At 38.0% G+C, this 13,332-nt stretch overlaps 1 protein-coding gene across 5 annotated transcripts in view; it reads right to left on the bottom strand.

The window, feature by feature from the left end:
* The window catches only part of gria3b (glutamate receptor, ionotropic, AMPA 3b), a 184,665-nt gene that overhangs the window by 55,283 nt on the left and 116,050 nt on the right, over window positions 1-13,332 (bottom strand). For all 5 annotated transcript variants that reach the window (XM_049484373.1, XM_049484374.1, XM_049484371.1 and 2 more), the window contains exons 5-9: window positions 10,903-10,956; window positions 9,444-9,605; window positions 6,411-6,578; window positions 4,998-5,102; window positions 2,804-2,911 (exon numbers count right to left, since the gene is read on the bottom strand). In XM_049484373.1, coding sequence (XP_049340330.1) covers window positions 2,804-2,911; window positions 4,998-5,102; window positions 6,411-6,578; window positions 9,444-9,605; window positions 10,903-10,956 — 597 coding nt within the window. The remainder of the gene's footprint in view (window positions 1-2,803; window positions 2,912-4,997; window positions 5,103-6,410; window positions 6,579-9,443; window positions 9,606-10,902; window positions 10,957-13,332) is intronic.

Below are 13,332 nucleotides of genomic sequence, written 5' to 3'. Positions count from 1 at the left end.
CAAACCGCTAGCTAGCAGTTAGTCTCTAATGCTAATGCTAATGATACAACCCTTAGTGCTGGAGAAATTCGGCAACCTTATCTTACTGTATATAAATGAATGTACTTTACTCACCCGAATAAACAGTTTTTAGGAGAGAAATCTGTGTATATTAAACATATTTTCTTTTACAATTTCTTATTACAGTTTTGTTTACTTAGCTTATCTTTATTTAACGTAGTTAGCTTAGACCTGATGAATTCTGACCTGTTCTTTAGAGTGTCTTATAATTCGGTGCACCTTATATATAAAAAATAGACCAAAAAAATAGATGTTCAATTATAGTACCCCTATAATCTGGTATGCTTTATAGTAATATATATAGAAAAATACAGTTTCCATCAGTTTGAATGGTAGTGTATTCCCATGCTCATGCTCTGTGGTGGGTTTTGTTGGTCTACACTGTGGGGGCTGAGTAGCATCGGCCGTGTTTTATTGGAGGGTGAGGTATGGGGTGGATGGACGGGTTCATGTGAAGGGAAAGGGGCGTCCGATTCATAAAGTAAATGGCAGTGACTGGAGACGGATCAGTCCATCATAGGAACATAAGTCAGGCACGGTGCAGAGTAGCGCGGGAGGGACATGTCATTCCAACAGAAAACAAACAAAGAAGAAGAAGAAGAAGAAGAACGGAAACAAGAACATACTGAACATACTGGCAGAACATAAAAAAAAAAAAAACAAATCATAAATTAATCAAATAAATAAAGCCTATCGTTAGAACAAAGAAAAAAAATCATTTTTCAAAAAACATATTTTTTCTGACATAGAAAATTCTGCAGAGAAAACTGAGCAAGCATTTCTCTCTCTCTCTTTCTCTCTCTCTTTCTCTCTCTCTCTATTGGAAACTCCACTGCAGCAGCAGCAGCTTGGCAGCTTTTCTAGTATTTCTTTTTTGCAGCACATTATCATTACCAAACAATAGGGCTTCACACACAGAGAGAGCATCCCTATTAGAGTCAGAGACAATTAGGTTGCCAGTGGGTTAGCGATGGTTTGTTTGCTTTGTGCTGAATGTGTCCTCTCACCTCGTCTATTCTCAGACTCTCTGTGTCCCTGTTTCCATCCAGCTCAAATTCACTGACAGAACAAACTGCCTTTTTAATTTTACCAGAGGAGGAAAGCACTGATTTAACACAGACTGATCTCATTCCATCTAAAATCTACATTATAATTAAAATACTAATAGAATATTTACAGGTATTTACAGGCGATTAGCTGGTGAGCTAGTTCACTAGTCACTGTGAACAACTGCATTGTTCCTTCTCATTTATTGTTTTATTTAGGTATAGTTAGCACAGCATGCATAGCATAAAGAACATGTTAAAGGTAAAAGTACCCTTAAAGCTGTGGTTAATATCTTCTGTAGTGAGATAGGTAGCTAGCTAATTTAGCTAATGAGTGTGTTTACCTTCACACTAATGAGTGTGTGAAACCAAACTGAACTGCTTGATTTTTTTTTGCACCAGGAGTAAAGCAGCCTAAAGTTATCCAAAAGCAGTGTGTAAGACTGGTGGAGGAGAAGAACATGATGCCGAGATGCATGAAAAAAAAACCTGTGATTAAAAACCACCAGGATTATTCCACCAAATATTGATTATTTCTGAACTCTTAAAACTTTATGAATATGAACTTGTTTTCTTTGCATTATTTGAGGTCTGAAAACACTACATCTTTTTTGTTATTTCAGTCATTTCTCATTTTCTGTAAATAAATGCTCTAAATGAGAATATTTTTATTTGTAATTTGGGAGAAATGTTGTCTGTAGTTTATAGAATAAAACAACAATGTTCATTTTACTCAAACATAAACCTATAAATAGCAAAATCAGAGAAACTGATTCAGAAACTTTCCAGAGCTGTATGTACTCACAAGCAAATTAATCTCAATGATACTGTTTACATTTCAATTCTAATTTTAACTATGCAAACTATGCAAAAATCAATGGAGTTTTCTTTTTAATAAATTTTAAATTTTCAGTATCTTTCCACCTCTTGTCATTTGCAAGCATGCATTTCTTTCTTATTATTTGAATTTGAGAATTTAAAGGCTGAGCGATTTTAGACTAGATTTTTTTTGTCAGAGAGACATTAGGACAGATTGATTCTTCAGCACAGAGCAATCCTCCAGCTCAGTGTAAAACAGAATCTGAGGATCTGAGGATGTGAGGATGTGAGTCGGGGTAAGTGGGAGGCTATAGGTCTGCACTCGTCCCCAAACTTCTTCAGATTCTCCTGTTTCTACCTGATCGAGAGAAACCATCGAAACCACTGAAACCACTGAACCACCGTCTCAATCTCTATGCTGCTTTTTTACTTCTTTATTTTTTCCTTTTCTTTTTCGCTGGTTGGTCTATCCCGCGCGTCATTGACCATTTACTTGATGAGTGGAGTCAGGTCTTTACTTACGTATGCACTGTATGTCTACTTTTGATGATGGCAACGTAAACAAAAAATCATTACCATTCAGTACCATTATGCCGTTATTGTGATGTCACTGCTACGACAGGCCACTGGAGTATGGAAAATCAAAATGCTTTGTCACCCACACGGATACAGTTGAAACACTCGCTCTTTTATCTCCCTCTTGTCTTTTCTTTTTTCTTTTCTTTTAACCCCGCCTCGACTGTTTCAACGTGTAGTGAGTGGATGGAAAGCAACTCAAAAAGAAATGTACTTCTAACCGCCCAGGACAGAAGGGAGTCTACACCATGACCCTGAGTGGCAGAATACGTGACACATTTAAAACGTCATGGAACGTGTACCATAATAGTAGTGACCACAATTGTTCGGTTTTCCACTGAGGACGAATCGTTGCTGTACGGCTGATCCATTATATTTACAAAGCGCTCAAACTCGTTCCAGTACCCGATCTGCAAAGAGGAAAACAGATTCTGTTATTATCACAATATCATCGACACAGTTTGAGCCACAGCAATGCTAATTTAATCCTGTAAACCCACAAACCCAACCCAAACAACGTCCCCCCCTCCACACTTTAAACCTGGATACGTTAAATTTACTTAAAGAATTTGAGGAAACCGGTTGCCTTAATAAAGTTAAGTAATGGGAAATGAAAACTTGAGTTAGCATAAATTAAAATATCAAGTTATTACAACTGATTTTGCTTAAAAATATGAGGAAACCGGTTGCCTTAATAAAGTTAAGTAATGGGGAACGCAAACGTAAGTTAGCGTAAGTTAGAACATCAAGTTATTACAACTAACTAAAGGGGAAGTTGATTTAACTTTTATATGTAATTTTATATGAATATATATAGTTTGCTTAAAGAATTTGAGGAAACCGGTTGCCTTAAAAAAGTTAAGTAATGGGGAATGAAAACTTGAGTTAGCATAAATTAAAACATCAAGTTATAACAACTAAAGAGGAAGTTGATTTAATTGTAAGGTAGCCCAGGGGGAATCACTACACACTGATGGTGAGTGTCTGTCAGAAACTGTTGGACACGCCCAGTATGCAAATAAATTGTGACAGAAGCCAATAGAAAATATAGAAAGACTAAACTCAGTTATTATATAATTTAGTTTAACTCAAAGATCTCAGTTTGAATAGTACAGTATTTGTGCCCACAAATGTTCAACTAACTCAAAATAGTTGAGTATAGTTTAGAAATATCCAATTTCAAAACACGTAAAACAGATTTTTGAACTAATTTGAGTTCAAACAATGTATGGGTTTATCCATCTTTATCTTTCTCTTTTTCTCTGTTTTTCTCTTTTCTATCCGCCTTTAAAATGATTATTTCATGATCTGACTCTACACTGGAGGTAAGGGGGCTGGCAGTACGGTATAAAGCTATGATGAAGGCATACTCTCATAAGACTCTGGTGTTCATTAAAACGGCATTAAGCTCCTGAGCTGCTGTTTCTCTCTTCCTCTCTGTTGCTAAACGGAAGCGAGAGAGAGAGACGTCTGGCTGACGACGGTTTTAAGCAGTAGCTTTCCGTGCCGAACAAGCCCTGAGCAGCTCTCAAATCTGTGTTTACAGAATTCAGCTTAGCAGACAGACAGAGAGAAGAATAAACTGTCAGGAGAGCGCTGCTTAAATGTCATTCGGCTGCACATAATGCTCCTCCTGTTGGGCTAAATCTTCAGCGATAAACTTCTGCAGAAACAAATACGGAGGGGCTTTAATTCCGTTTTCAGTTCGCGATTGACTGAGCTGTACCTGCGGAAAGCTACGTGTGTATTAGTGTTTATTAGCTCATCAATGCAGACAATTTGTAATAAAAGGAGTGTAGTAGTTAGCATAGCGCTAGCAGATTTGATAGGAGAAGTGTTTCTGACGAATGCATGTCTGAAACTGCACGCTATATACGGTAGCATGCTAATGCTAGCTATGTTAGAGTTGTTTCTTGTTTCTACATCCCAGCGTACAGTAAAATAAAGACATTTTTAAAGGATAGTGTTGAGTTTACAATCCCCCTCTCTCTCTTATTCACTCTCTCTCTCTTATTATTTCACTTCTTTTTCCATCAATCTGTCTTTCATTCTCTCTTTCTTACTCTCGGTCCCCCTCTCTCTCCCCACCCTTTCTCTTTCTCTCATCTCTTTCTCTCTCAATCTCTCGCCCCCATATTTCCCTATCTTCTCCTTTCTCTCTCTCAATATTCCCCTCTTTATCTTCTGTCTTTCTATTTCTCTCTCTCTGTTCCTTCCCCTCTCATTCTTTCTCTACCCCTCTCTCTCTTTCTCTTGCTCTCTTTCTTTCTCCACCTCTCTGTCTCTCTCTCTTTCTCTCCCCACTTTCTTTCTTTCTCTCTCACTCTCTACCCCCTCTTTCTCCGTGTCTTTCTTTCTCCCCCTCTCTCTTTTTATCGCTCTCCCCCCTCTTTCTCTCTCTCCCCCCTCTCTCTCTCTCTCTCTCTCTCTCTCGCTCTCTTTTTGAGATCTATCCTGATGTGTGGATGGATTTGAGGATCTTGTTTGTTTTCGTACCTTTCTGGGTCCTCCTGTTTTCATTTCGTAAACGTCGATGGTGTAGTTTGATCTGCGGCCGAAACTGTCGAACTGGATATTCCCCGTCATCCCCGGCACTTGTACCTGCCGACGGAAAACGTGAGGAATAAACCGAGAGAAATAATGTTTAGAGCTCAGAGTCTCCGGGGCCACGGCGAGTAGAGTCATTTACAGCAGAGCTCGCTCCAATAACTCAATCTGATGAGCTGAACTGCAGAGGAACAGATTATGGATATGGCGAGGGGCATGTTCATTTATGAAGCAGCAGAATATTCAACCAACACTTTCACCCCACCATAAATTTAAAAAATATAGGCTGTATATGTACATCCATACAAACATACATACATATGCATGCGAGAGTTATGTTGGTATTAATCGGGTGGATGATGAAGCAGACATAAACACTGAGCACATAAAACTTGGAGCCATAAAAACAGTGAAATATTAGGCAAAACTGAGAATTGGGGCCCTATTTTAGTGACCTTTAGGTGATTTATCAAAAGTGCATCATGCAGCACCTTGATTTAGGGCGTGTCAGTGTGTCTTTGCTGTCGTAACGACGGGAAAAGTACACCTCACCTTGCACGGCTTGAAATGCACAAAAGGCATGAACTAAATCTCTTAAATTATTAATCATGGGTGTGGTTCATTTTGGGCCAAACGTGAAATCAAAAAACATTGGAATAAACTTGTGACTTGCCATTGCCTTAAAGAGTTTTGGCGGATTGCTATTTCACAAGCGCAGTGCTTCTCTGCATCTCAGCAGAGGAAACTGACCTGCTCATTCACGCTGCAATGTTATTTTATTTTGTATTCTGGTTATTGTTGATGTAAAAGTTGGATATGCACACTGAGGCACGTCCTTGTGCATGTAAAAAGCAAGGGTGTCCGCATGTTGAGAGTGCACGGTGCAACTGCATTGCCAAGATAGCAATGGACGTCTGACTGTTGTCAGGGTTTAAATCAGCCAGAGATCATTGATAAAGGGTTTTCAGCCCCCTGTTTAATATTTACTTAGGAAATCTTAATATAGTTTTATATTATATAAATTTAAAGAAAAAGCACTTATAACAAAAGTAAGTATTGCACTTGGATTAGTTGGTTTATCAAAAAAGAGGTGAAAAAACAATGTGATGACAATTGTTTAGCTCAGTGTTTGGGCCTTTGATCAGTGCCTTCCATTGGATACTCCACCAGGAACAATAGGAAATGTCTCCTAAGTGTATAGTAGGTGTATATAAGAAAAGCTGTTCTAAACTAGTAAACATTTCTTAGATTGAATATAATGAACTAATTATTTAAAAAAAATGTATGTAGAGACAGAACAGGCATAGAGTGACAGTGAGTCCTTTTAAAGAGCATAAAGAGGTAAAAAACTACAGATCTTACCATTTTCAGGGCTCTCTCGATGTCGATGCCTTGGCTCCAGGGTACGGCTGGGTTGGCCAGGCAGTCTCCTGCGCTGCCTCGCCGCGAGACGTCCACCCGCTGGCGCCGCAGGTACCGGAAGGCCTCGGCTATCACCAGGATGGCGTCGTAGGACAGAGCGGAAGTGTACTGCAGAGAGAGAGACGATTTCCCATCATTCAACTGTACAGAAATCCACAGGATCCTCCTCCACTGCACAAACACACGCACTCCCCGCTCTAGAGCACTTCATGTAGATTAAGAGCTCATTAGTGAGCCCTGCAGGAATCAAACCAGGTGTGTTAATTATTAGAATTGCATAGAGTTAGCTTTAGCATGCAGGATACAAGTTCGTATAGTATCTGAATAGTGAGACTTTCACAGGACTTTTTTCATAAAAGATCACTTAAAATGACGAGTTTCATTGATTTTATGATTTTACCAAGTTGGAAAACTCAAAACCAAACTGAACTGCTTGAATTTATTTTTGCACCAGGAGTAAAGCAGCATAAAGTTATCCAAAAGCAGTGTGTAAGACTGGTGGAGGAGAACATGATGCCAAGATGCATGAAAAAAAAACTGTGTTTAAAAACCAGGATTATTCCACCAAATATTGATTTCTGAACTCTTCTGAACTTTATAAATATAAACTTGTTTTGCAACTTTGCATTATTTGAGGTCTTTTTTTGGTATTGACATTTCTAATTTCTTTTGCAAATAAATGCTCTAAATGAGAATAATTTTATTTGTAATTTGGGAGAAATGTTCATAAAATAAAACAACAATGTTCATTTTACTCAAACTTATACCTATAAATATATATATATATATATAACCACCAAATGGTGGTTTTGTCAATGAGAGTATATATGAGTGACAGCCAATTACACCACACTCTTCTCAGTCCAAAACAAATCTGTTTAATATAGCTTTGTTGGGGAATGAGTATATAATGAGTATATATTTATGGTTCAAACAACAAGCTGTCCTTTTCCTTTGTGAGGCTCTGTATCCTCCACTGCTGCACACGCTATAATTGCATTGTAATGTATCACCACATATAATCAGAACGCAGCGCACTGTAATCGCTATTGCTTTGTATAGATTGGATTGGATTCTAATTATAGTGAAATGTAAAATGTTTAGCTTTGTGAGGAGCGAGGTTTCAGGGCTATTGTTGTTCTTGGGGAGACACCTGTAATTACGCCGCGTCTCACACACCCGGCTCGCAGCGCTCTGGCATCCGCTAATTTGCGGCGAGCGGCGCTTTTTGTTTTCTTTTATTTCCTCAAAGCTTACTTAGGGATTCTCGCAGCTCTGATTCGACGGCCAATTTAAGAACAGCGGTGTCGGGGCATGCTGCTTTCTTTAGCTTAAACAATCAGAGGGAACATACAGCATTCTTTGAGGTAGCGTTAGAGAAAAACAGAATGCAAAAATGCATAAAAAAATGAAGAAAAAAATGTTAGCAGGTGATGGTATACAAAAAAAAGAAACTTTAGCATCTTTAGACTAGCCTACACCAGTACCGTAATTACTTTGAAGACTTTTTGAAGGCGGATTACTATTTTAACAGTGCAGTCAACGAATTGCCCACAGTTTATTTTGTCTGTCAGCCAGCAAACATTGCTTTTTTTGTTTGATATATTGTAGTGAACAAAAATTAGAGCTTAGACTCTCTGCCCGAAATTTACAGATGTTTAGGATCGTTGTGGATCATTGTTCGCATTGTTCATGTTTTAGTCTTTCGGAGATCTGTTCTTAATAAACATTCATTATTAAATAACTGGTCTATACTTCTTCAGTGTTGCAAAGTTAATTAACATCAATCTGAACAGATTTTGCTCATTTAGATGTTCTGAAAATGTTTTTCAAAAGTTCAGTTTTAACGCTCTACTTACTAAAAAAATGTTGGGTTTAAATCAGGCTCAGGCTTACGATGACAGTGTATGGGGCGGAGGAGCTCCAGCAGCTCATTTACGGGAACATCAGTGTTATTTTATTTACTATTCTGTTTACTGTTGATGTAAAAGTTTCTTCTGAAAGATGAAGCACTGGGAGACATTATGCCCGATCTTTTGACTGATCTTAATAAAGTGGTGCATCATTATAATGAGAGAAACAAAATAGTCATTTTAACAAATTGCCCACAATCTATGCTGTCTGTCAGCCAGCAAATGTTAGTTTTGTTTGCTGTATTGTTGTAAACAAAAAATTGGATTGCTACTAGAGCTTCGATTCTCTGCCCGAATTTACCGATGTTTAGGATCGCTGTCTTCTGGAGATCTGTTCTTAACATTTTTATTAAATAACAGGTCTATGCTTATTTAGTGTTGCAATGTTAATTAACATCATTCTAAACAGATTTCGATCATTCAAACATTCTGAAAATCTTTTGCAAAAGTTTAGTTTTAACCCTCTACTTACTAAAAAAATGTTGGGTTTAAATCGGGCTCAGGCACACAAAGTCTCACAAAGTCAGGCTGGATATTTAAGAACAGAGGTGTTGGGGCAGGCTGCTTTCTTTAGTTTCAAAAATCAAAGGGAAGGGAAAAATGCATAAATTGAAGAAAACGAAGAAAAAATATAAGCAGGTATTACTTTGAAGAGTTCTGTATGAATAATGGGTCTAAAACTTACTTTAAACTTACTTTATCCTGGATACGTTTACCAGTTTGACAGGAGAGGAGGCTCCTGACTCTACCATGGTTAAACTTAATGAAGTGCCACTTAAAATGTATTTCTCTCCTGATTGTTGTTTAATTAGATGTAAATTGAGGCCCTGGTTTAAATGCAGCCTCGGACTGAACCATCAATATATCGACGGCTGGGAGGGAAGGGGGAGGAACGAGGCGAGTGAAGGAGAACGAGAGGTGGGAACAGAAGGCAAAGGTGAGGAGAGTGGGATGAGAGAAGAGAAGAAGAGGACAGGAGAAGAGAAAAAAGAACCGATGCGAGAGAGGAGTGAAGATGGAGCTTCTTTTTTCCGCTTATGGTCGTGAAAGAAAGCCTCACCTTCAGAGGAGTGTTCCTCGCCTCAGGGAATTCCCTTTCATCCAACCGGTCCCAGCGCTGCAGGAACTGCTGCACTATCGGGTTTTCAGGATTGATTATCTGAAAGCCACTTATGTTTGCGCCGCCAAAATACACCTTGTCCAGACTGACGTTGGAGAAGCCCTGAAAGAGAAAGAGAAAAAGGATAGAAGAGGATGGAACTGTCTGTAAGATTGAAGCACTTTTTATAATACAGTGATCTGAAGAGATCTGCTTTTAGAGTTATACATTTATTTTTTTTTCAATTGGCTATTTTGCTGAATGATTGTAGACACGTTTACAGGGATAACAGCAAAAAAAAAAACAATATAAAAAGAACTTCTGAACCGACTACTGGTGCTGATTACTATAATCTAGGGGTGGGCTATGGGGATATGGCCCTAAAATAATACCACGTTATTTTATTGGAATTTAACGTAAAAAGACCAACACAAAGTGGTATACAATTGTGAAGTGGAAATAAAATGATGCATGATTCAAAATATTCAGTTAAAAAAAAGTGAAAGGTGCAGTGTGCAAAAGTATTCAATCCCCCATTTTTTTCAATTACTTGGGAAAATCTTTTTATAGCCTAAGCCTGCTTTAAACTTCTCCACAACCTTATTCCTGACCTGATGTCTGGTGTCAGGATCAGGTTCTTTAGAGTTCATGATGCTGTTTACTCCCCAATATTCTCAATATTCTCCTAAACAATTAGATTAAACACATGGGTGGACTTCTTTTAGTTGTAAGAAGTCTTTAGGCAACTTCTGAATGCAATTGGTAGAATACTGAATACTTAGCTTAGCTGAATACTTTTGCACACTGTACTTTTTAGCTTTTTTATTTGTAAAAAAAAAAAGGTTTTGTATCGTGCATCATTGCCTTTCCACTTTACAATTGTATACCACTTTGTGTTGTTCTTTCACATTAAATTCCAATATATATATATATATATATATATATATATATATATATATATATATATATATATATATATATATATATATATATATATAAATATATGTTTGTGGTTGTAATGTGACAAAATATGGAAAAGTTCAAAGGGTAACAATACTTTTGCAAGCCACAGTACATGTGAATATGTGTGTGTGTGTGTGTGTGTGTGTGTGTGTTGGAGGGGGGGTTGTCATGGCCGAATCAGCTCTCAGTATAACAGTGTTGTGTGTATGACTGACACCAGGCCTTTATTCAGACACAGATAAAGTGACAGGCTGAATGGGCGATGCTGAAGGCAGCATGTAGCGCCACCGCCGCCGCTTTATTCCAGACTTAAAGTGCTACGCCTCCTCTCTCTCTCTCTCTCTCTCTCTCTCTCTCACAGCGGCCATGTTTTCTCCTTTTCTCTCAGTCTGGAGCCGAGCGTGTTCCTCTCTGTTCTCAGGAGGTTAAAACAGAGTAAAAGTGAGCAGAGACTCACCAGGTTGGCGAGGATATAGTGGTATCCTCGGCTGTTCTTGCCCAGGGTTACGACCTGTGGGGGGAGAAACAGTAATAGTGAGTTGTCCGTGTTAAAAACACGCCGATCTTCACGCTGCACGACTGTCTTAAACACAACCGCGGCTCACGGTGAGCTGACAGGGGAGCTCAGAGCTGATGGATGTGTCTTCACACTGCGAGCGCCGCCTGAGGTGTCGCCATGCTGCGAATAACAAGCTTTGCTTTAAAAGTAGTACACGCTTTTCTGTGTTTTAAAAATAGCCGGGTGTTATTTACCATATACACACAGGTAGCCATGTAGAGACTGGGGACATCAAGCTTCATAACTGATTAAAAAAAAAATACAAATAATCCAGTTTATATTCTCTATCAACAGGTTTGATCCTGCAATTGTGTATTTTACTCCTCCATCTACTCCATCAATACTCACCCAACATTTCATGTAATGTAAGTCATTGCATCACTGTAAATCAATGTAAATAATTTTCCAACAAAATTTGACTTTTTTTTCTTTTATTAAATTTTATTAACATAATGCATTAAAAGTGGCTTCTTCTACGTGTTAAAAACTGACCAGGTGTGCCTTTAGAAACAATGCATTACAAGCACACACGTTTCATCCTCTGTTTAAGATCATAAAACACATTTTCTAAATCAGTAATGTAATGACACCGAATTTAAACTGCTAAACTGCTGGTTAGCAGTTGATATTTTCTATTTATACTGAAACGCAACCAACTTGAGCATATTTTTGCTACACAAATGTACTAATTCTCTTAATTAATCATGGGTGTGGTTAATCATGGTTGGGCGTAATGTGAAATAATAAACCAATCAGAGTGTCTCTTGCTCATCATTCTCTTTAAGAGTAGATCAGGTGAGCTCTGACTTTGGTGGATTGCTATTTTAACAGTGCAGCTACCTGGACGTGTTCAACAAACTCTTCTCAGCAGAGGAAACTGAGCTGCTGGTTGACGCTGTGAAGGAGCTCCAGCAGCTCATTTACGGGAACAGCAATGTTATTTTATTTACTATTCTGTTTATTGTTGATGTAAACGTGTATGTTGCCAAAATATCAATAAAAGTCTGACTGTTGATGGTTGTCAGGGTTTTAATCAGTCAGTGAAGCTTCAGAAATGTACCTGAACAAACCTCACTTCCAGACCATCATGTTAATCAGTGTAGATATATTCATTGATAGCAATGAGCATTGTGACACACTCAAAAAAATCTACTCTATTATCAGTGAATCATATGTACAGGCTGAATATGCTTATAAAATATAAATCAAACATTCAGAAATATCCTGAATGTGTTTGAATGTAGCTCTAATTGTTCATCAGTGTACGCGAGGTTTGTGCAGAGCCAGCGACCCAAAAGCTGCTCGTCTGAATTTCTCCGTGTTTACTCCGTCAAGTTGGCAAAAAGTCTGAATGAAACGTGGCCCAGCTTCTTTGCTGACGTGGCCGAGGGACCGCCGCGTGTCTTTCACGTGACGCGAAATTCACATGAGAGAGCTGAGCTTCCCCTCCACTGTCTGCTGAAGTAGGTCAGTCCATTCTGACAGTGACAACATCGCAAATTCACATCATGCTGGGGAGGGGAAGCAGAGTGTCTGAAACAGCAGAGAGAGAGAGAGAGCGCGAGAGGGAGAGAGGGAGAGAGAGAGATGAGAGAGCGAGATATGAAAGCGTACGAGTGGAAGGAGAAAGCCATTGACACTTCAGATGTACTGCAGTCCTGCAATGACTTGCAAAAACGCAGAGTAATCTAGAGTACTGGGTTATTGATTATGCTGTACTTATACTATAAATACTATTTTTTGTGACTAAATACATGAATATTGAGAGTTTTATAAGAAATTACAGCAGCAAACTTTAAAAGTGAGGCCTTAAATATCAAAACGAGGTCAATAACTGAGGAAAAGACTTGATAAAGACTTTTATGATAATGCTAATCTCTGCTAATCTCATCAACAGGATTCTAACTCATGTGGTAGATGAGGTTTTATATATTGCTGCTACTTCCCTACATCCCTACTCTCCTTTTATGAAATGTGTATTTATCTTGTTTTATCTATTTCATTCATATTATATATATATATATATATATATATATATATATATATATATATATATATATATATATATATATATTTATTCAAATTTTATTTTATTTTATCTACATAACAATTGCTCTTGTGTGGATTTTATGTTTAACAGGCCTTTAAAAGGACTTTCATTGTTTGTTTGTTTTTTTTTCACTTTTAGCAGACATGGATATACTTTAGAGTAGTCTGAGGTGAAATGAATTTTGATAAAAAACAGACCAATCAGAACAGATCAATCAGAACCCTCTCTTTTTTCTCTTTCTTCTCTCCCTCTCTTTCTCATTCCCACACAAAATTAGA

Source organism: Astyanax mexicanus, chromosome 10, assembly GCF_023375975.1.
Source record: "Astyanax mexicanus isolate ESR-SI-001 chromosome 10, AstMex3_surface, whole genome shotgun sequence".
Taxonomy (NCBI): Eukaryota; Metazoa; Chordata; class Actinopteri; order Characiformes; family Acestrorhamphidae; genus Astyanax; species Astyanax mexicanus.
The sequence above is the reverse complement of the archived record's forward strand: the minus strand, read 5'-3'. Positions and strand labels throughout refer to the sequence as shown.